Below are 23,814 nucleotides of genomic sequence, written 5' to 3'. Positions count from 1 at the left end.
TTTCTACTGCAGCCAGCGGAGCTGCAAACCAGCTATTCGCGCATGCGCGGTTCTACTCGGCGCGCGCGCTGCCGGCTGCCCCTACGCCTACGGCATTCCAGAGAGGGAGAAAAGAGCGCGCCGCGATTTGACCGAACAATACGTGACGTTCCTCGCCCCGCCCACCTCCCTCAATGGGCGGAGGAGAAAGAGGAGGACACGTGCCCGCGCACTGCATTCTGGGAATCCGAGGGTTCGGCCGGAGGGCGGCCATTTTGTGTCTCGCTGAGGAGAAGAGTGCGCCGGAGGACCCGGAGGTCGAGCTTCTCGTCGCTTTAATAGTTGTCGTTTTTCCTTAGTTAAGCAGCCGCCGCCGCCGCCATGGGACGGAAGAAGAAGAAGCAGTTGAAGCCTTGGTGCTGGTATCCTTTTTTACCCTTGGCGGGCGAGTGGCCGGGAGGCTTCTCGAGCTTGGAAAGGAAGAGGTCGGGCGGCCTAGCCTGGCTTTTTCCCTTCCCTCAGGAGATGGAAGGGACCCCCGGCGCCTACTTCAGCTGGGCGTCGAGGCCAGCCTCCCTTCCTGACTCCACTGCCCCCGCTCCCAATATCCACCTGGGCCTAGTTCAAATAGCTCTCGACCCAACACAAAATTTCCATAGGGAACGGGTTGGATTTGTTTTCTTCTTCTCCTGCCCTCTCGCGCGCCTCTGGTTGCCAACGTTTCAATCGGCCGCTGCAGCTCTGCCCCGTTAACGAAAACTTCCCTCAGCGTAGACATACCAGGTTGGCCACGTTTATCGGCCTGAGAAGCTTCAACTTGATTATTTCTGCCTTTAAAGAAACAAAAGCAGGCCTGGTTGGGGGTTTTTTGTGTGCTCCATGAGCCATCGGCTTCTCAAATATATATTCCTCTGTTTTAGCAGGTGACCCAAAATTTACCAGTTGATTCGGTTCTTATAAATTTCAGAGGCCGTTTTCAAAGAAAGGGATGTTCTGCATAAATGTTGGTCTGCTGCCTTACTCCTATCCTACACATCTGCTTTTCATATATTCACAATGGGGATAATCCATACTCTTCGGTTTTGCCTTCTCCGCACATTCCCCTCCCTCCAAATTTAGATGTTGTTTGTGATATGTTTTGCTTTGAGAAGTCGTGTTTTGACCACGCAGTGAATAATGTTTCTCCTGGAAAGATGTTTGAGGATGCATGAGATATAGGAGTAAATATGGGATTGTCTGAGTCTTGTTTTTCTGAAATACGTCTTGTTGAAGTGTAGGCTGCTAGGTAGAAAGGGGGGGAAATATTTTAGGTAGATCTGCCAATTTTGTGTGCCTTTTCCTCAATAAATAATGGTGGTGACTTACAAAGAAAAAGAATATATTGGGAGTATATAATAGTTTTGTTTTTTAAAAAATTAAGCCTACTTGCTTGTATAAAGCCATTTGTGAAATTGTTTTGAAGTACCAAATTAGAAATGAAAGGGAAGTGATTTATAGGAAATGTAGGTTACTTTAACTTGTAGAATATTAATTGACATATCTGATCAATATGATGTACGTGGTTTACCCATTTTTATTTTCACGACCATGTAAGGTAGGTTACGCTAAGAGATGGTGACTCTGACCCTCTAACCACTTCACAGCACTGGTTCTTTGATACTAACCAAGCAGTCCCCGCAAGGGGCAGGGGGTGTCCTTGGCAGAGGAAGCATCACTTCATAAGCTTGTATTGACAAATACTTGTATTGTCAATACTGGCTTGTATTGACAAAGACAATGTAAACACCACGCGTTAACCCACACACACAAAAAAATGAATAATGGGAACTGTAGTTTATTAACTACAGTTGCTAGAATTCTTTGGCAGGTAAATGTGTTTTAAATGAATGATGTGTACACAGCCATAAACAGAAGCAAGGGAACCAGAAGCTTTAGTTTAGAGCTCTTGTGTTGTATCTGGGCATCTTACAGTTCCAAGCCCTCCCCTGGTCCATCCCCTACTGCTCTTGGGACACCAGTGGTGAACAGATCTACAGTACTATTATTCTAGAGGTTCTCTGACAATGGTCCCCTCTCTCTCTCTCTCTGCTGAGAGGAAGATCTGTGATATCCTGTAGCCTAGGAACATCCTCCTAGGGACCACATGATTTCGGTCCCTTATTAAATACTGATTATATTTTTATTCATGCAGACTTTTCCATGTACACTTGTGTTCAACACTGCTCATAATAATTTATTATTTATACCCCACCCATCTGGCTAGGTTTCCCTAGCCACTCTGGGCGGCTTCCAACAGAAAAATAAAATAATTGATTAAACATTAAAAGCCTCCCTAAACAGGGCTGCCTTCAGATGTCCTCTAAAAGTCTGGTAGTTATTTTTCTTTTTGACATCTGGTGGGAGAAAGTTCCACAGGGCGGGTGCCACTACCGAGAAGGCCCTCTGCCTGGTTCCCTGTAACTTGGCTTCTCGCAGCGAGGGAACCACCAGAAGGCCCTCGGCACTGGACCTCAGTGTCTGGGCAGAGCGATGGGGGTGGAGACGCTCCTTCAGGTATACTGGACCGAGGCCGTTTAGAGCTCATGGTACCAACCCCCTCATTTTAAATCATATCTAAAAACTGTTCAATTATAACCAATATACCAATCTTAGTATGACAGTTTGAACAGGAATACATAATAAAATACAAGGTCTGTTCAGTTAGAATAAGGTGTGTTTGGGGAAAATAAGGAAAGCTTAGTGTGTGCATCCCTTGATCCAGAATAGCAAGTCAAATTAAACTTGATATTTGCCCTCCTAAAATATTCAATGGGCACAAATTAACTGCTTATAATGTATATTGTGACGTTCTTGTGCCATAGCACTACCTTCAACACTCAAATCCCTTGTTATTAATTAGTATATTTCATACTTTTATGAGTAGGGACTCTTTCTGGTCTCCAAGAAAGAGACGCAAAGACATAATTAGAGCTTGCATATTGGAAGGCTAACTGTAGCCCTATTTTGTGTTAGGGCCAGTGTTAGAAACTGAAATATGAAAGCTAGGCGCTAAATGGCACCTTAGACCTAGGTTATAGGTGCAACAACAGAATGTATAGGTGTGCCTTTTTATAACAAGAATACAAAGTTGAAAATGAATGATTGCAGCTAAAATTCATGTTCATTTTTCATGTGGTCTAGTCCTTCCCCTGCCCACCCCCCTTACATTCTTAAGAGGGTCTCTTCAGTCTTCAGAGAGTAGCTGGAAGTGGGGAGGCAGAAAAAGCTCCTTTCTTTCCCCTCTGCAGTTTTAATCTAAAAATTTAGGTGCAGTACTGTGCCCAGAGCTCAGAAACTACTCACACTAATGAAATTACCTGTCGCAAAATGCGCATAGAACAATGGGAGTTTCGAACACTGGTTAGGACGCAGTTGTCATCTGCAGCAAGAGTGGGCAGAAGGTAGCTCAACATTTACAGAATGATGTCTTGAGTGATTTGCAGTAGAGCGGCAAGGGTTTCATTCTGATTCCCAATTTAGCAGTAGAAACAACAAAACTGCTTCCCTGCCCGATTAGGCTGATGAAATTTAAACATCGATCAGAAATGGGTGTTTGAGTGCAAGAATTGTGAGCTCGATTCAGTTCTGGTACTTAAAACAAATTCCTCGGCTCAGAATGTGATGAGAAGCACTCTTTTTAAATTTTAACTGTATCTCTTTTGTATCTACCAGAGCTAATTGCCACTGTCTCCCTGGTGAGGCATGATGCCAAGCATATAGAACCCCTCCCCTGATTTTGATGGTGCCTCAAAAGCTCTGCAAAACAAGACCTCTCCAGAAGAGAGACTTGATCAGTTCTCTTTGTTACATTAAGCTTTGTGACAAACTGTTCAAATCTCTTTGTAACAGAATTGCTTCTTGTTGCAAATTAGAGAAGGAATGTTTTTTTTCTGTAACAGACATTTGGAAAAAAGGCTCACTCTTCTTTCTGCCTGCTCAGAAGGCCAACAACATGACCTGAAATGTGGCAGAGCTAGGGTTGGGTGCACTTTATTTAATGGTTGGCAGCTCAGCCATAGCAGAGATTGTGGGTCCCTGAGCTTAATCCTCAGATTCACTATGTTGTGATTTCCATATCATTAATTATCCTGTATGTGAATCTGTATACCCAGGCATCCATTTTGCAGTCTTTGCTGCTGTGATTCGCAACATCCCTTCCTCTTAAAGACATATTTTTATAACTTTACTATGTTGTATAGTAGGCATAATAATAATAATAATAATAATAATAATAATATATTTATACCCCGCCCAGAAAAATGAGATAAAATAATCTATTAAACATTAAAAGCCTCCCTAAACAGGGTTGCCTTCAGATGTCTTCTAAAAATCTGGTAGCTGTTTTTCTCTTTGACATCTCATGGGAGGGCGTTCCACAGGGCGGGTGCCACTACCAAGAAGGCCCTCTGCCTGGTTCCCTGCAACTTGGCTTCTCGCAACGAGGGAACTGCCAGAAGGCCCTCTGTACTGGACCTCAGTGTCCGGGCAGAACGATGGGGGTGGAGACGCTCCTTCAGGTATACTGGACTGAGGCCATTTAGGGCTTTAAAGGTGAGCACCAACACTTTGAACTGTGCTCGGAAACGTACTGGGAGCCAATGTAGATCTCTCAGGACTGGTGTTATGTGGTCCTGGCGGCCGCTCCCAGGCACCAGTCTAGCTGCCGCATTCTGGATTAGTTGTAGTTTCCGGGTCACCTTCAAAGGTAGCCCCACGTAGAGCGCATTGCAGTAGTCCAAGCGGGAGATAACTGGAGCATGCACCACTCTGGCGAGACAGTCTGCAGGCAGGTAGGGTCTCAGCCTGCGTACCAGATGGAGCTGATAGACAGCTGCCCTGGACACAGAATTGACCTGCGCCTCCATGGACAGCTGTGAGTCCAAAATGACTCCCAGGCTGCGCACCTGGTCCTTCAGGGGCACAGTTACCCCATTCAGGACCAGGGAGTCCTCCACACCTGCCCACCTCCTGTCCCCCACAAACAGTACTTCTGTCTTGTCCGGATTCAACCTCAATCTGTTAGCCGCCATCCATCCTTCAACCGCCTCCAGGCACTCACACAGGGCCTTCACCGCCTTCACTGGTTCTGATTTGAAAGAGAGGTAGAGCTGGGTGTCATCCACATACTGATGAACACCCAGCCCAACCCCCCTGATGATCTCTCCCAGCGGCTGCATGTAGATGTTAAAAAGCATGGGGGAGAGGTCAGAGCCCTGAGGCACCCCACAAGTGAGGGTCCCGGGGTCTGAACACTCATTCCCCACCACCACTTTCTGAACACTGCCCAGGAGAAAGGAGCGGAACCACTGCATGACAGTGCCCCCAGCTCCCAACCCCTCTAGACGGTCCAGAAGGATGTTATGTTCGATGGTATCAAAAGCCGCTGAGAGATCCAGCAGAACTAGGAAACAACTCTCACCTTTGTCCCTAGCCCACCAGAGATCATCAACCAGTGCGACCAAGGCAGTTTCAGTCCCATGATGAGGCCTGAACCCCGACTGGAAGGGATCTAAATGGTCTGCTCTTGCAGGCATGCCTGGAGTTGTTCAGCAACCATGGACAGATTTAATGCTTGCGGGATCGACTTTGGTATTTCACTAGAACCCCAAGATGCAAAATAGTTACAGGAGACTGGTGGAATCAGATGCAAAATAGTGGCCCAAGAGACATAGACCCACAACATTTCATTAGCCCTATATTAAGATAATCTGCAAATCGTCATCTCAGTTGCTACAGATCACTGCAAATTCTGATAGTCTAATTTGAAAGGAGAAAGAAAGATCCTTTTTTTAGTGATGAAACAAGCTCTTGGAATCTACTGTAAATCCAGTGATCCAGCAGTAGGTCCCAATGTGCCTCCTGCCCACCCTCTTATATCCACTTATCAAAGAAATCAAAGTGTAATTAATACATTTTAAAGATCTGTAGCATTCCTTGAGAATAATTATTGTAATAGGTTTAATTGTAACATTTTTACTTCCATGCTTTCCTTAACAATGTGGCATAGGTATTGTAATAGGGATTTTGATGATGAGAAAATTCTTATTCAGCACCAAAAAGCAAAACATTTTAAATGCCATATATGTCATAAGAAACTGTATACTGGACCTGGCTTAGCTATACACTGTATGCAGGTAAGTGCTCGGGTATATCCTTTTTTCATATGGTGCTCTATTGAAAAGCAATGTGCTGCTGTTTTGTAATACTCTTCCATAAATTATGAGTATTTTAGATTTCAGAACCAGCTGCATTAATGAAAGCTCTTTGGTTGGCCACGGTAGGCCTTTGGGCCTGATTTGCCCAGGATAGTGGATACAATCATGACTTTATTATTTGGTAGTTGGTTGGAGTCTCGTCTAGTTCTAATTCTTTAAGAATTTAAAGCTACATTTGTAACTACTATTGTAGTGTTTTGCATGCTTGTCTGGGAGTAAATACCAGCATAGGATTGCAAATCTGAGCTTGCTTCCTGTGGAGAGATTCCCATAGAACAGCCTTTTTGTTTACCCCCTCTGGTGTGTGTGTCTTTCTACCTGTATGCAGAGTGTGTATGTGTGTTGACCACACCCACTGCCATCATGTGACCCTTGGAGAATGGTCAGTATAAATGCAGCCCCAAAAATGTTAGTCACCCCTGTTTTAGACTTAATTAGACCTAGCCCTGCTATTTGATTTAGACTAGTTTTATCTGCATTTGAGCTAACTAGAATATAGTAAACTGCCTTACTTCAGATTATTTGTCCATTTAGCTCAGTGATCTATTTTGACTGGCAGCATTTCAGAGATTTTTGCCATCCCTGCTACCTGATCTGATACATTCTGCATGCAAAACATGTATTTTACCACTGGACTGTGGTCCTTAAATCTAAGATGCTATAAGTGCTACAGAACTAAATTATCTTAAGTTTTTTTAAAAAGACAACAACAACCATATTAGTAACTTACCATGGTTTGAACTTATATTTGCCTACTTTTCATAGGTACATAAAGAAACAATAGATGCTGTTCCAAATGCTATACCTGGAAGAACTGACATTGAACTGGAAATCTATGGTATGGAAGGCATTCCTGAAAAAGACATGGATGAAAGAAGAAGGCTACTTGAACAAAAAACTCAAGGTAAATTGAAATACTTCAGTATGGAATGGGCTCAGTATTTAATTATCATGTTCTGAATATCACCAGTACACAGTGAGATTACTGTGAGCAACAGAGATGTAAATCTAGACATATAGGTATTATTTTATGGGTCTTTTAAATTGTTGTGACACTAAGGTGCATAGTTGCACACTTGTCAACCTGCTTTTTTATGGATTGCAACTTAATGCTTGAAAATCAAAAGTGGGAACTCAGTATTGGGTCTGAAATGATATTGGTTGTTTTTGGAGTAAATCAATACACCTAATGATAGTTGTAACATAGGCTTGCCATACATCAGGAAAATCCTGACACATCATGGTCTTTAGGTAAAATTGGCTTTGTGGGGATTTTCCCAAATCTGCAAAATGTGAGGGGAAACCCAGGTGTATGGCAATGTGATGGAAAAAGTAGTGGAAACCGCTCTAAAAGCTTAAAACCACCATTTTGGGGGAGGTTTGTTCCACAGAAAGCTGAACAATTTAAAAAAAGCTCAGCAACTTTGTGAGTGTCAGGAATTATAAGCACCTTATGTGCCCACCTTTTACAAAAGTTGGTAGGATAGGTAGCTCAATGCCAGTGGAATTCTGGTCCAACTGAAATATATTGTGCCCTGTGGTTTCAGGCTTCCAGGTAGACTCCTATTTGTTTAAAATTGCTTTCTTGTTGAAAAAAAGAGAGGAAATAATTTTACTGTGCTGCTGTGTGATCTTATTCTGCAGTAGCTTTTATTAATATTATGATTCTTATAACCAATTAATAAAATACCAAGAACCAGCAATATCACTAATCACATCATTCAGCACAGTTATTGGTTATATATTCTGGAGAGAGAGCGGGGGAAGCTGCGTTGAAAGGTTTAACCGTAAAAGGAAGAAAGAAATGTTATTTGTATATCCAGTGGAAGCTAAACCAGGCTATTTTATTCTCTTTGTAATGGCTGGTTATCAAGGTAATCTTTGACATTTGTTTACTTTTTCAGACTAGCAGAAGACTCCGATACATCCAATAATTGGCATTTTTAGTGCTGGTTGCAGCTTCACTTGCACTAAATACATCCCAATTTATGTTTTCTGACCCAAGTAGCAAATGATTAGATTGTGTTATGGATTCTAATTACAGTTTAAACAAATAAATGAATATTGTTTGTAATTGCTCTAAATGTTACTGAAAGAGTCATTAGTTTAGGTTTAAACCTAGTCTCTACTGTTGAAAAGGAATATTTATGAGATAAAAAGTATAAGGCAGCATTCCATTTTATTTGAAGCAAATTGCAGGTAGAGTGATCCAGGATGGAATGTGTTTAAGAGCAAATAATTTAACATCTGAATGTTAAAACTCTTTCAGCAGAAAGCCAGAAAAAGAAACAACAAGATGATTCTGATGAATATGATGACGATGAATCTTCGGCTTCAACCTCATTTCAAGCGCAGCCTGTGCAACCCCAGCAGGGATATATACCACCAATGGCACAGCCGGGTTTACCTCCTGTGCCAGGTGCACCAGGAATCCCTCCAGGTAGCTAGATGGAAATAGTGTGATGATTGTCTTAGAAGTTGCTTCAGTAATGGGAAAACTTTAGTTGGAAACATTTTGTGACATGCTATTTTGAAATATAATGGGTACTTATAAACAATAATTAGTTGCTCCATACTGAATACATTTATGTTCTTCCAAATTATTTGAGAGCTGCAAAGCCAGTCTTATTAGAGGGGAAAACTCTAAAATTGCCTTGAAAATATTTGATTGGAATTTTAGAAACGGCTCCAGTTCTGCTAGCTACCAGACAGCTTCACATCCCTGAAACTGTGGTTTCCATAATATACAACTTGTGATTTGGAATTTGGGTGCTCTTCCTTGAAAAGTTGTGCTTGGACATAAGCAAATGTGTAGAGAATTCTGGGCTATATTGAACGAGTTAGGAAAACAGAAAATGTTGGTTATGCAACTTTATTCGTGACATTGTAGTGCCATCTATTAACAAGTCCTCTGGGCAGTTTGCAATACAATTTACAGTTTACAATTACATATGTCTCAAGTGGAAGCTACTAATCTCTAATGGTCTTTAACAATGGAAAGGGTGGCTTCTTCTTTTTTAAACATGTGACACTTGGTACTCTTTGAACTAGCAGTAGTCTTTTGTATTCATAAACATACTTTGCGCCATAATTTGGAGCAGCAGCTATCTCAAATGGCAGAAGGGGAAAATCCCGTGGATAATATTAATAATCAATATTCTTACAAATCCTGTATTCATCAAAAATATTTGTGTACAGTATCAATAATCAACACACATTCTCTGGCTTTCAGGTATACCACCATTAATGGCAGGTGTTCCACCAATGATGCCTGGAATGCCTCCAGTGATGCCTGGAATGCCACCTGGGTAAATAAAAACAGTGCATTAATAGTGTAGTCCATGCCTAGATAAGTATGCTTCATTTTCACATCCTGAGCTTTTGGACTTTGAAGCTGCACACTAATTGTACAACACCCTTCTTAAATCATGTCTTAACATTTCTGTCAGTGGGCAGGGATACTCCTTTTTTTCTCTTTAACCTTCTTTATGCCCTTCATTATGCATTAATTCTCTTTCCACAAACTCAGCACTCCCATTCATACTTATTCTCTCTCACACCATCTGCATACATGCCTATGGCCCTGGTGTGCCAATCCCTTTCCCTTGCCGATCTGCATCTCCCTAGCAGAATTTCTTACCCAAACTGTCTTTTTCCTGCTTTGTCATTCTCTCCTACTCCACCTCACCCCACACAGTTACCCCTTCCCCTCTCCACTCTTTTTCCTAGTTGGTGTATCCATTGTCTGCCTTTACCACTCCCTCCGGAAGAGATAGAAACAACAGGAAGGCGTGCAGGCAAGCTCAGTTTCCAGTGTTGTGGCAGCTACAGTGTCTGACTGAAAGACACAAGGCTTCTCTGGCTTCTCTAGCAGCAGTTCTGGATCTTTGCAGAACAAATGAAACCACAATGGGGCTGAGGGATGAGGTGGACCAGAAGGCAGCTTCATGGGTTTCATATAGCCTGGACCCAGTTTCCTGCCCCTGTTCTACATGTTACTGTTTCAGATGGTTCCCAAAACAATATTGCCTATTTTCTTGTTCCATTTAGAACAACTTGGCAAATACTGGAGTGGCTGGATGTTTCCCCAGTATCATTAGTTCTCTCCAATGGTTTTGAATATGGCTTTCCAGTGTGGTTTTGGCAAAGGGGTCTGTCTGCTTTTTCGGTTTTTTGAGTTGGAAATCTGATCTCCCACTCTGCTGCTGAGTTCTGCCTGCTTCCCACATCCATCTAAACAACTTTTACAGGCATGGAGGGAGTGGTGAGTTCAGGCTACCACATCATTGTGCACTTGGCTTCCCCTTCTGGCCTTAAGACATAACAGTTGAATGGCATCCCAACTGGTTCTCCACATGCTTTGAGTTAAAATTGAAAGGTATGGAATGATTCAGACAGGTCTGCCATGGCTAGCTACTGAAAGCTGGAACTTACATTTCTCAGTGGAAATCCTTGGATGTCCTTAAGAACATTGTGTATCACAATCCTTCCCCTGTCTGGTGGTGCTCTGCAGATCTTCTGCACTACAATTCCCATTGGGGAAGCACTATAGCTCAGTGGTACAGCACATGTTTGCAAAAGGTCCCTGGTGTTTCTAAGTAGGGCTGGCCTGAAACTCTGAAGAGCTGCTGCCAGTCATTGTCAACAACACTGATCTAGATGGACCAGTGGAGTGACTTGGTATAAATCTGCTTCCTTTGTTTTCATCAGCCCCAGCCAGCTTGGCCAGTAATCAAAGGTGATGGGGAAATAAGAGTTCAAAACACATGGAATGTGGCTTAACACCAAATCGGTTATTGTGTATGTTACTACTATGGAAATTCCAGTTTTGGTGTTTTTTTGCTTCTGTTTTGGAAATACAATGTTTGGTGTCCTGTTAAAAATTTAATAAAAATTATTGAGATAGAGAGAGAAATATGGACCACACCAAATTGGGGAAGGCTGCAAAGTTCTGATACGCATTCTATATGGACTTTACCATTTTCTTCATTCTTCATAGGATGATGCCAATGGGTGGCATGATGCCTCCAGGACCAGGAATCCCCCCTCTCATGCCTGGTATGCCACCAGGTAGGTCAGGAATGACGAATCCATACTGTGGTGAGAGTTATTTTATTTTGTTTTTGAACTGATCTGGAGTTGCTGTTATTGCTCTGCATAAAATGGTGCACTTTTTGTAGGGTTTGAAAAAAATGGCACAGAAAAAAGTTTGCTCTATGTCTGTTATAATTCTTTGGAACATGTTATTAAAAAAAAACCTCAATCTGGACATCTACCAAAACTGTATGGCATGGGAAAGGAACACTACGAAATGAAATAAGAGTTGGTATAAAAAGTTCTTAGTGCAAAAAAAATGGGGCGGCTCATACTTTGAAGTCTTTGCAGCTTTCACCTTGATTGTGACTGTTGGCATCACTTAATTTTATATTCACCCCTAAATCAATTTGTGGATAAAGATGCCATCTTGTTCTGGGGATGTGGTAAGAAAATAATTTCCTTTGATTATTTTTTAATTTTATTTTTTGCAAATATAACAGTGGAAGTGTTACTTTGCAGGCACAGCTAATCAGCTAAGCCTGGATTTTTCCTCCCCCACTCCTGACGTCCTATAAGATGTTAGGGTGGTTATGGCTTGGCTGAAATGGCATCAAGGGACCAGGAGGCTTGACAGGCAAAATTAGGCACATAGGCTGGCAGTTCCCCACTTCTGTATTTATCAGAATTTAAAAGGGTGGTTGGCCATAGCCCCATGAGCATCATTATCTAGTGGTGGTGGTGGTGGTGGGAGTCATTTGTTCTGCAAGGATGGACAGGTGCCACTGCATTATGGTGGTGTCAGGTTTCTGCACGTGAGTGTCATCGTGGCATGGGGCAAACTTTCCAAATTTCAGTGTAATATGTTGGTTGTTGGGTTTTTTCCCACTGTCAGCAAAAAGTCTGAATTTTGCCTGGCTAGAAAGATGTCTGCTGTACAAAGTATGAGTCTTATTTATAGGTCACTTTTACCTCTTGCCGTGTCCACCATTGGTATGTGGCTAATGGAAACAGTTCAGATAAAGGACTGACTTGACAAAGCAACGTGAATGTGCCGACGCTCAGAGAGAATCTCACAGCCACTTTGCTTCCCCCCCCCAATCCTTTTGGCCATGCCAAAGATTTGGCTTACCTTTTTGTCCAAATTGGGATTTGTGGTTAGCCTTTGTCCTCTCCAACTATGATGCACAAAAAAAGCCGGAAGAGTAAAGCATGCACATTCATACACCAATTCTTGAAGTTGCATGATCAGAGCAGCAGCATTTGATCTGGCCTCAGGCCTTAAGTACATATGCACACACAACATAAAGATCATTTGTAAAAACTATTGCTGCCAAAAAGTTGGCTTATGCTCCTAATAATAGTTTACTGTCACAGTTTTCGTAATTGTGGTTAGTTATCCCTTCTGTCTATTTCTAGCTGTTCTCTGTTACTTAATAGAATATTGTCCTACCATTAAAAGGAATCTAATAGGGACATGTTTTTATATTAAAGTCTTCAGAAAATTACCATCAGAATAATTTTGTTATAGGTATGCCACCACCTGTTGGTCCTCGTCCCGGTATGCCTCCAATGACACAAGCACAGCCTGTGAATGCTCAAGGTGTACTTAACAGACCTCCCGCTCCTGTTGTTGCAGCACCAACTCCTCAGCCTCCCGTTACTAAACCACTTTTTCCCAGTGCAGGACAAGTAAGTTTGTTTTACATCCTGATAGGAGGATTTTAAAACTGTGTTTATCACAGTCACGCTGCAGAAACACCAGCACTCAAATCACTAGGGTTGTTAGGCAGATTGCTTGGTATTTGCTCCTATCTTTTGCTGGAGTTACTATACAAATGTAGTCTCAAAATGCAGGTTTGCTATTTATACCTGCTGTCTTTCATGTTAAGGTACCATTTTATTTTATTTTTGCAAAAGAATAAGTATGTTTTGATCTCTGTTAGCAGGTGCTCAGGGCCATGTTTCCATGAAGAACTTTTATAGCCATTGGCTCATCCTTAAAATTATAAATTCATATTTTCATAAGGAGAAATCACAGTGAGTGAGCAGGAGCATGCTTCTGAAATGATTTTTTAAAAGATTCTTCTGCTGCCCTACAATGCTTTCTTTTGTAGTCGGCTAAATTAAACTGTTAATCCTTCTCCTGAAAGATAAAGCAGTTATGCAGTAATGAAATAAAATGCACACATAGAGACATTTGAGAACCACTTGCTGTTTAACAGAGTGGAATGGTCTGTTTGAGAGAGACATGCTCTCTCCTGTTTCATTGGATTCATTGTAAATGAATAAGTCTCGTATGACTTCCAAGCATATTGCAGAGTCCTTCATAATGTGTTGTTGCATTTTGAACTTCTGCAGGGAAGAGATTCATTTACAAAAGTCAATCCAAGATCCTTCCTCTTGGTTATCTTTCACGCATATATTCGGAGACTGTTTACTGTTTCCTTTCTTTTATGCTACAGATGGGGACACCTGTCACAAGCTCAAGTACAACTGCATCCAATTCAGAACTGTCAGCACCTTCTAAAGCTCTGTTTCCTAGCACAGCACAAGTACGCAGGAAGTTGCAGTTTAAAATTGCTTTGCTGGTTAACCCTTTAGACCGTTATGTAAACATTAAAATATCTGCCTAAACATCTTCAGATAATTGTGGATTCCTGATTATGTTTAGCTATTAATCCCAATCTTAAATTGTTTGTATTATTTAATTATTTTACAAATTGTGCATAATATTTCGGTAATAGAAATAAACAAAAGATTCTACATTGTGGTTCTAAAGGGTTAAGAAGAGCATGAAAGCAGTTGAGTGCGTTTTAGTTGGCAGTGGTTTACTTGATGCATGGTTTATTTATTTTTCTAGTTTATGCTGTTATTTTTGATGCATCGTGATAAAAGTAAGGAAATGTCCAAACAAAAAATGCATCATGTCCTAAATCCCAACCTATCTAGTCCTGAATTTGAAATTCAGTGAGGAGTGCAGAATTTGTGCTATTGCTTGTCAAAGCATTCTCTCATAAGTGAAACTAAGAGCCCCCGAAGTAAAAAACATGTAATAGCTTCACAGTCATAGTAGGGTTCTGTCTTTCCCATTTGATGCAAATAAGGTTTTTTGTAGTTTGTAGGAAAGGAAAGTAGTTCAGCACTATAAATTACTATTTGAGGTGCCTCAGAACTTCATTTTGTTTTTATGCAGAGAATGCTTTTAAATTCACCTGGTTGACCCACTAGCATTCTTAGAAGAAAAATCTTCCTATATATTCTAATTGTGTTTGAATGCTAACTTGCCTAATACTGTTCTAAACCAGTAATTTCTAGATTGGCCTAATTACAAAAATAACATTTCTTAATAGATCTGAATTATATTGAACATACTGTATGAAATGATGAAAAAGGGATGGCAACAAATAGTTACCCAATTTGTCTTGCTCGTTTTTGATCTGCCACATCTCATTTTTGTAGTGTGTTTGTGTGTTGGGAGGCACTATTATTTTTTTCATCCCAGTTTGCTTTGTTATGTAATGAGGCTGAACTTTTACTTTATGCTAATCTAGCTGTGCAAATAGATTGTAATGCTACAGTGTTTAGAATTTTTGCATTTTAAATAGCATTGTCCTTATAGTTTAACTTTGTATTTTTACAGGCTCAGTCAGCTGTTCCAGGGCCGGTTGGTACAGATTTCAAACCATTGAATAATGCACCTGCAACTACCACCGAACCCCCAAAAGCTACATTCCCTGCTTACACACAATCTACAGCTTCAACCACTAGTACAACAAACAGTACTGCAGCTAAGCCAGCTACTTCTATAACAAGTAAGCCTGCTACCCTTACGACAACCAGTGCAACCAGTAAGTTGATCCATCCAGATGAGGATATATCACTGGTAAGTTAAATAGGATTTCTCCTTGCTCCATAGTTGTGAGGAAATGATCAAACAGTTGTACCGTTTATGTGGCAGCTCTGCTTCCCACCTCTTCCCTCACCATTTAGTGCGTCTTAACATGAATTATAGCAAATTTAGAATTGCTCTGTTTTCTGCAGTATACTTCTCAGAGCCCAATACGGGTTGCGTTAAAACTCATGTCAGACTGCTTCATATTTATTGGTGTGCTTTATGAACCAGATTTTCAGACTCCAGTATAATGGCACAATCCATAATACTGAATAATCCCTAAATCCTGCTTCAGAAGTAGTAGAAAAAGTTAATGCAGAAGTAGAAATTGATAATGTAGCATTTTGTTATACCAGAATTTACATGCTATAATATGTATCTCCGTAAGTTTAAAGATGAGATTTAATTGGTTGAGTAAGCCAGTTTAAATATTCTTCCTTGAATGTTACATGAGCTGTACTTGTGTCTCAAACTGACCTTTGATTTGAACTCATATTGTTGAAATTATCCCTGTGTGCTTCCCTTCATAGGAAGAAAGAAGAGCGCAGTTGCCTAAATATCAGCGTAACCTCCCTCGACCTGGGCAGGCATCCATGGGCAATCCACCAGTTGGACCAATGGGAGGTATGATGCCACCACAGCCGGGAATGCCCCCCCAGCAACAAGGAATGAGACCTCCAATGCCACCCCATGGTAAAAACACACTTAAGCTTCTTGAAATCCTTTACAGTTTATTTATTTATTTCACAGCATCTATATGCTACTCGATTGTAATACGAGCTTGAAGCGATTTACAAAAATACGCAGGTTGATTGCAGCCTAAATGCTTTACTAGCAGCAGTATTGCTTAAAGGTGTTTGTAATTTTTTTTTTTTTACCTTCACAGGTCAGTATGGTGCTCATCACCAGGGCATGCCAGGATACCTTCCTGGTGCAATGCCTCCATATGGTCAAGGGCCCCCAATGGTGCCTCCTTATCAAGGTGGACCTCCTCGACCGCCAATGGGAATGAGACCGCCTGTAATGTCGCAAGGTGGCCGCTACTGATGCTACTGCAAACGCTCTAATAGGTTTGGAGATTAAACCTTTTCTCATCTTGTGCTGTTAATATAGCCAAGCTTCCATCAATTAAAACTTCGTTGTGACTTTTAGGGGAGGAAAAAAAAACTTTCCACATACAAGGAACTTTTTGGACATTCTTATTTTACATGGCAAAATTTGTTTAGAATAATAAAACAGGAACTTTCCCTGATGTTGCAATTTATACTGTATGGCTTCTTTTTCATGTTTCATCTAGGTTTTTAGAAGTGAAGTATAGTAAATATGGTTCGTTAAATTGTGAAGGCGCTGGAAATACATGAACGTACCATCTTAAAGGCAAGTCCTGTAACCTTACGTTGCTGTTCATAAAATCATGCCTTCACAGCACTTCAGGTGCTGTTGGACTTCATGTCCCCAACAATAGTTTGGTGAGGGCTTTTATTGTTACCATCTACTTGTACACTTAAGTCTGAACGTGTAACGATATTTAATGTATTTAGAGTTTCCTGTTGCAGGGTTTATAAAATTGACCTACTAAGTTCACGTGACTTCCTGTACTGTTAAACTTTATTGTAATAAAATGAAAGAAAAAAATTGTCTTTTTATTCATGACCAGCTGTGGACAACTGCCTGAAGGTTTGTACTGATGCATGCTATGGTAGCTTGTGGTATAATAAATATAGATTTCCTGATGCTACATTGATATATTCTGAATTATTTGAACTTCAAAGTCACTACTTTAGCTGTATGCTGTAGCTGACTCCTGAACAAGTAAATAGACCTGTACACTTATTAAGCAGTTGCAACAAAGTCTTGGGCTTAAGAAGACAGACATGTTTTTTTTTCTGAATGGTGCGCTTTCTTAAGACTTCTTCATAGCTCGCTGGTTATGATACTGGTGTGCTGTTAGGGTTGCCAGGCTCAATAGAGAACAGGACTTTTGTGCCTTTAATTGCCCTGCTTTCTTTTGAGTCTGGAAACCTTAAAGAGAAACCAGCAGACCCTTTGCTTGGAAATTAAACAAAGGATCTGCTGGTTTCTCTTTAAGGTTTCCAGACTCAAAAGAGAGCAGGGCAATTAAAGGCACAGAAGTCCTGTCTATTGAGTCTGGCAACCCTATGTGTTGTTATGTTTCCTATGTGTAAATGTGCTTATACTAAAAAAAATGCTATTGTAGAACACATTTTTTGGCTTTGCTTCAGTTGATACTTAGAACTATCTCTTCCTCAGTTTAGAGACTTCAAGCTGCTTAACCTAACATTAAAGATTTCTCTTTTTAAAGCTTAAGTGCAAGCATTGGCTTCTGTAATAAAGGTGACCAGCATAGAGGGATCCACCATAAAACATAGGTTGCAGAATATCAGATTAATCTTAGTCAATTGATCAATTAATCTCTATCTGGGCATATCAAAAAGCAGTCTGGTTAAAAAAATACAGCTGAAGCTGCCCTGTATGATTCAAACATTGTCTTGTCCTCATTTAATGGCATGAAAGCTTCATGACTGTGTGACAAGAAAAACAGCTGTGGTGAGGTTTCAGCTGTGTCTTTAACTGGACTCTGTCCCGTTTATAAAACCTAGCAGGAAAGAGGGTAAAATTATCGCCTTGGATGACTGAGCAGTTGTTGCTCTCAAGAGGCATGATGTATTTGGGAGGTTGTGCCTCAGCATTTTGAGCCTTGTTTGTTTATATGCAGTACAAACCAGATCTCATTTTTATTGCTTTCTGTTGTCCTCCTTCCATCAGTTGATTTATAAAGACAAATTCTGTTATTGTCATTTTGCACTCCACCCCTAGCTACCCTGTTTCTCATATTTTAAGGCATCCCCATAAAATAAGCCATAGCAGGATTTTTAAGCATTCAAGGAATATAAGCCATACCCCGAAAATAAGACATAGTGATAGGAGCAGCAGCAATGCCGGCCGCGGCAGGAGGAGGAGGAAAAAAATAAGACATCCCTTGAAAATAAGCCATAGTGTGTTTTTTTGAAGAAAAAATAAATATAAGACGTGTCTTATAATATGAGAAACACGGTAATAGTAATATTGCATGTTAACAGCACCAATTTATAAAGTAAAAACTATTTCCAGTTTGCATACAGTCTACTTCAGTCCTTTGCTTGGTCTCAAAAAACTTTATTGTTCATGCTTGAAGTTTCTTTGCTGCTTTCTGTACATCCTCTTTTTATATTTTCGCAACTTTTGAAAATGCCCTGCCTTCCTTTAGAAACTTTGGCTTTGTGATCTTCACTCATTGTTTTAAGTTTTTTTAAATTTTTATTTTGAGAAATTTATTTTGCTGGAGTACTGTGTATTAAATGTCTGAGCAGTGTTATTGACACTTTGAATATGCTTTCTGTTGACTGGCTACCCATTTCCCCAAAAAGTACTTCAGAATATGCAGCCATGTTCACTGTTTTCTAATTACTTCACCCCTTTAGCTGTTCATTTATTTCTTTTTGCACTATTATGATGGCAATTGTGCAATTATACATACCTGTTGACCATTATTTGAAGAAGTTATGCTTGTTTTTCTCATTCATGAAAACACATATCTGAAGCTTGCTTTGACATTAACTGTCTCTGTAGATCCCCGTACTAAAGAGGCAAACAATTTTGGCCATGGGCTTGCTTAAGTAACTTTTCCTCAATCTATGGCAAAATTATACACAATGATTTTTCATTTTGTTCATCCAAGGGTGCTATTCTTGTAACATGGTTCATGCCTAATGAGCCCATTAGCAAGCCTTTTGTAGCCCATACTGGCCATTTTACATTTAAAAGAACTAGTGTACAATTTGTACTACCGGTAGTTGCATCCAGACTCTCCTTCTACTCACAGAAGAAACTGAGATTAAGCAGAGGCTCCTGCTGGATGGAGGGGTAGGCAAATTTCCTCTTCAGCCCCTGCACCACTTTCCACATTGTTTCAGAGCTCACCAGAGCAGCTTTGCAAGAGGAAAGAGAAATTGGTACAGATCTCCTCCCCCTTCGTCCAGCAGGAATATGGGAACTCTGTATCCAATAGACTGAATTTGATCAGAAACGTACTAATTTCTACTGTAGCCTTGTATTGCCCCTTTATGTTACCTGGAGTGGCACAGGTTCCCCATCTCTGCTGTAGAGAGTCACATGTGCTGTACGCTTGGGTTACAAAGAACTATCCTCCCCCCCCCCCCTGGAGGCAGGCATTCTGAAGCCCGCAGGTCCCTCTATCTTCTAGATAGAGGCTGTTGAAATATATTTGCTCTCAGTGGAAGAGTGCCAATCAGTTTCTGTCCTGCTTCCACTGAGAGACAGGGTGCTCTTGCATCTGTTGGAGGTGCAAGGGAACAACTTACATTTTCAGCATATATTCAAGGCCTTTATGTTGAACTTTCTGAATACAAGCTTGTTTTTAGAATAAAAGGTTCCATAGGTGTTGCTAATCCATAGGCTGGGGTCATTCGTACATGTAAGGAAACCTTGGCCAGTTATGAGAATAAACCTCAAGTCTCTTGTGATTTACTCCATTCATTCTCTTTTGTTGCCCACAAGGAAGGAACAAAAAACTTAGTTCCTTGTGATATCTGAACATGGGAAACTATTACTTGTTTACAGTATTTGTAATAAGAAGTGATGATCCAACCATGGTTTTGAGAACCGTGGTTGGCTTAATTGAAAGTAGAAGCTTTTTATCTCCTTCAGAGTCGCAAAAGCAGTAGGGTGCACAAAAGCCCATGGCTCACTCTCCTAGTAGGAGGACCATGGTTTCTTGCTACATCTAAACTCGGCCATTATGGAAAGGAATTTTGATACTTTACCAAATTTGTTACCTCTGAAATAAAAACAAACGAAAAAAGATTTATCTAATACAGTTGTCTTAATAATTGTACTGGTCTAACTACTATGCAAGAGTGATGTAAAGTTTCTGAACAGCAGATTCGTTTTTTACATTTTTCACTTTTACTGCATTAGTTCAGAATATTTTATCACTTGTAGGGGAAACACCCACTTTCTACTGAGTGTCATATAGCACTGGTCAAGCTGGAAGGTGAGCACTCTAGTTGGGTTTTTTTTTCTATACATTAGTTCTGATTTACAGATTCCATATCTGATTCGTGTGGAGCTTAAAAGTTGAGACCAAACCTTTGCTTGATCATTGGAATTTTGTTAATTTTGATTGCATGTATTTTTAACTTAATTGGGTTGTGTTTTTCTAAAATTTAAATTTTTCTTCTTCCTATAGCCCTGCCATAGGACAGGCTGAGGCAGAGTCTCAGTGTTGCCCTGTTCAGTCTGAGGCAAGTGGGATTTATTTTATTCATTCTAGGGGCTTTCACAGCTTTATAGCTGTTGGATATTCATGTCCCCAAACTTGCAGCAAGTTTGGTGAAGGCTCCTATCTTTAATTTAATTTAGGATTTTTATAATCTTTTGATGGGCTCTATATTAATATTGATACTCTGGCTTTAGGGCTTAAATTTACTGTTGTTAGCAGTCAGAAATCTTAAAATGAGTCAAAACATTTCCTGTTCAATTGTTAATCCCTCCATCACCTTACCCTCTGAAACTTGGTGTAGCGATGCCATCTCTTAACAATGAGATGACTGCCTTTGAAATGGTGCTGTGAATTTTAAAAGTCCAGGAGTTTTGTTGGCTGTGTTTAGTATTGTTAAGAAAATGCCTGTGTTGAAATCAGTTTTTCTCCACTGATACACACTTCTGCAGTTGGGGGTCAATGATATCAACTTGACCAAAATTTACCTGAAACAGTTACCTTATCATTAAATACGTTATCTATCATAAATTAATATTAATGTAGAGCCCACAGAGTGGAGAAAAATGCAGTTGTGAGTTTCATAAGATGAACAAGTGAGATAAATGTTTAGTAGGAAACATGATTCTTTCAACAGCCTTACTTTAAAGGTAAACTTGCCATATTTATGTGCACTGGAACATAAATGAGCATAGACATTTAGGGATTCCTAGTGTAAGCAATTTTCCATATATTATCCACAGAACATAAAACAAACATTTAGGGGTTTTGGTGCCATTTGAATCCTCCCTTAGAAATTTTTTTGCTAGACTCATGTGAAAACACATGCGTTACTTTAAAATAAAGATTTAAAATTCTGAGGAAAGCTGCTGATGAAAGATTTCCAAGAATACTTGAGAATCTACTTCTATCAGCAGCTCTTGCAACAAATCTAGTTTTTGTTTGAGTTTGAAGCTTTCACATGGCACCTAGATTTTCTGGGTGGTCCCTTCAGTTTGCACTCGCAGATCCTCAAACTGCTTCTTAAACTCTTACTTAGTTTTTAAGAGTTTGGGAATTTGGTGTGAGAGGCTGTTTCCCCTTAATTCAAGGGATAGTCCTCCATAAATTGTTGGGCTCCAAATCTCATCAGCACCCAGCTACTATTGTCAGTGGTCAAGGCTTGCATGAGTTTTAATCCAGCATCATTTGGAGGGCTAAAAGTTCTCCATCCCTGCCTTACACAGTCCTCTCACCCAATCCTCAAAGTGCTTTTCCAAATTCAAGTGTTGATTGCTTTTCTGTGGCATCTACTAGCTCTGGCTGTAACTCATGTTTTCATGGTTGCAGTTTAAAAACTCTTACTTAGAATTACCTCTGTCGTAATACCTAAGCAATACAACCAGCTGCCTGTTACTTCTCTCACATGCATGCAGAACCCTCTGCAAGCTTCTAATTTTCTCCAGAAATTGTAAACCATAATGTTTGGAAAGTTCACTGTGACTACCTCACATCTGAACATAAGCTGCATTCAAATCCTCAATTCAGTGTATTGTCATTGTGTGTGACATGACTTGACAGTTAATGTTGAAGATGGACTCCGCACTGAAGATGGAAAATAGCAATCAGCGTTTCTTCTACAATGTCCTCTGCTTTTGAGATCTGCTTTTTTCAGTACCCCCCGTCAATAGCCAATTTATTGAAACATGCTTTGTTTGGAGGGACTTGAAACAGAAGGGTTGTATTCATGGCTTATGTTATCTTTTTGAGTATCCACAAGAAAATAGCTTGGGTGTTAGAATGCCTTTACTGTCACCCTGTAATAAAATAGATTAAATGAGTGCCTTGATCCAGTTGCATGATTTTAGACAGGAATCACTTGATAAGAGAGAACATGTTTAGCGTTGCATATCTCCTTCATCCACTCTGAGCCTCTTTTTTTTACACTTCTGCAGCTGTCCGACAGTCACATTTTCTAGCATATACCTAGTGTAACTTTATGGTTTATGAAGACTGAGAGAGACATGGTTTTGTACAAAAGTATGTGCCTATCTCTTTATAATTACAGAGCAACCTAAAAGTCTGTATGAATGTACTTCAAAGGAGATCCAAACAGGTTTCATTGCTTTCCTTTGTAACAACTTTCTAAATTTTGGCTTTAGTTCAGAAATTCCTCTAACTGCAGTACACCTATTTTCAGGACCAATAGTAGTCTTAGGTGGTTCTTGGGGCATTGTGCTTCATTCATTCTGATCTCTTGAAGTGAGATGCACAACCAAGTTGAACTTTAAAAAAATAATAATTTAGAATTAAGATTTAAATTACAATTCTGAATTGCAGTTCACCCAGATTTTAAATTTTATCCACCATCACAGAACTTCAAAATGCTACCCAAACTCTCACATTGAAAAAGAAGTTTTGAGATTTTGTGCATTAGCAATTCAAAGGGAAACTGCTGTCATTGCTTACATAGTATTTGGTCCCCGCCCCAAGTTTCCCTTTAAGAGCTCTTGTGCAAAATTGTCAAATTGATTTTTCAGTAAGGAAGTCGATAGGCAGCAGTTTGAGAGTTCTCTGAGGCCCCTGCAGTGTGGAAATACTTTAGATAAGTTTGTGGTCATCCATATGTCATGCAGAGTCATGTCTTAATTTGAAAGTGGGAAGAAAATACAGTGGTACCTCTACTTACGAATTTAATGCGTTCCAAACACACATTTGTAAAGTCGAAAAAAATTGTAAGTCGAATCCCATAGGAATGCATTGGGAGAAAAAATTCGTAAGTGGAAAAAATCCTATCTAAACTGCATCCAAGATGGCAGACGGAGCTCCATTTGTAAGTAGAAAAATTCGTAAGTAGAGTTATTTGTAAGTAGAGGTACCACTGTAGGTTCCAGCTGTGTCTGGCTACCATTTTCCTCAAGTCTGGGGTGCTGTTATTTGAAGTACTCTGACTTGACTAAAGGTATCCAAGTAGATACAAGTAGTTAAATCAAAACTATAGATCATTTTGTGTCATATGCATACACTTGAGTTAATTTTGCTTACAGTTTTGGCAACTGTAAGGTGGCATTAATTCTGGCCACTCTTGCTATATTGGTTTTGTTTCAGTTTTAACTGAGGCAACACTACTCACTTTAAAATTATATGCATCTGAATCTTTTTGTGTATGTTTTTTGAAATGCAACCACACAATTACTTCACATCTTTTGTATAATAAATTATTTAATACATAATTCAGTCCATATTGCTTGTTGACCACTGTGACGCATAAATTTATTTATAAAATATTTGACCACAGAATAATTAAATTTAAGGAATCTTGTTGGGTAACGCAATAGCTCAGTTGGTAGAGCATGAGACTCCTAACTGCAGGG

At 40.1% G+C, this 23,814-nt stretch overlaps 1 protein-coding gene across 9 annotated transcripts; it reads left to right on the top strand.

Annotated features, from left to right (window-relative positions):
• The first annotated feature begins 232 nt into the window (after positions 1-232).
• Positions 233-22,281, top strand: ZNF207 (zinc finger protein 207). 9 transcript variants are annotated; one of them, XR_009557217.1, is made up of 13 exons: positions 233-401; positions 6,026-6,152; positions 6,999-7,137; positions 8,503-8,673; positions 9,466-9,541; positions 11,233-11,333; positions 12,799-12,959; positions 13,733-13,822; positions 14,911-15,153; positions 15,693-15,855; positions 16,049-16,232; positions 16,460-16,539; positions 20,432-22,281. XR_009557217.1 is itself a non-coding variant. In XM_060271998.1 (12 exons), the coding sequence occupies exons 1-11, from the start codon at positions 361-363 to the stop codon at positions 16,207-16,209; spliced, it is 1,473 nt and encodes a 490-aa protein (XP_060127981.1). In that variant the 5' UTR covers positions 233-360; the 3' UTR covers positions 16,210-16,232; positions 16,460-16,900. The 9 variants fall into 9 exon arrangements, 8 of the variants coding, with proteins under 8 accessions (XP_060127981.1, XP_034959762.1, XP_034959760.1 ...); XM_060271998.1 differs by lacking the exon at positions 20,432-22,281 and having other exon boundaries at positions 16,460-16,900; XM_035103871.2 differs by lacking the exon at positions 20,432-22,281 and having other exon boundaries at positions 8,506-8,673; positions 11,233-11,303; positions 16,049-16,900.
• The last annotated feature ends 1,533 nt before the right edge of the window (positions 22,282-23,814 follow it).

This window comes from Zootoca vivipara, chromosome 2 (genome assembly GCF_963506605.1).
Source record: "Zootoca vivipara chromosome 2, rZooViv1.1, whole genome shotgun sequence".
NCBI lineage: Eukaryota > Metazoa > Chordata > Lepidosauria > Squamata > Lacertidae > Zootoca > Zootoca vivipara.
This window is presented reverse-complemented; position numbering and strand designations above follow the sequence as displayed.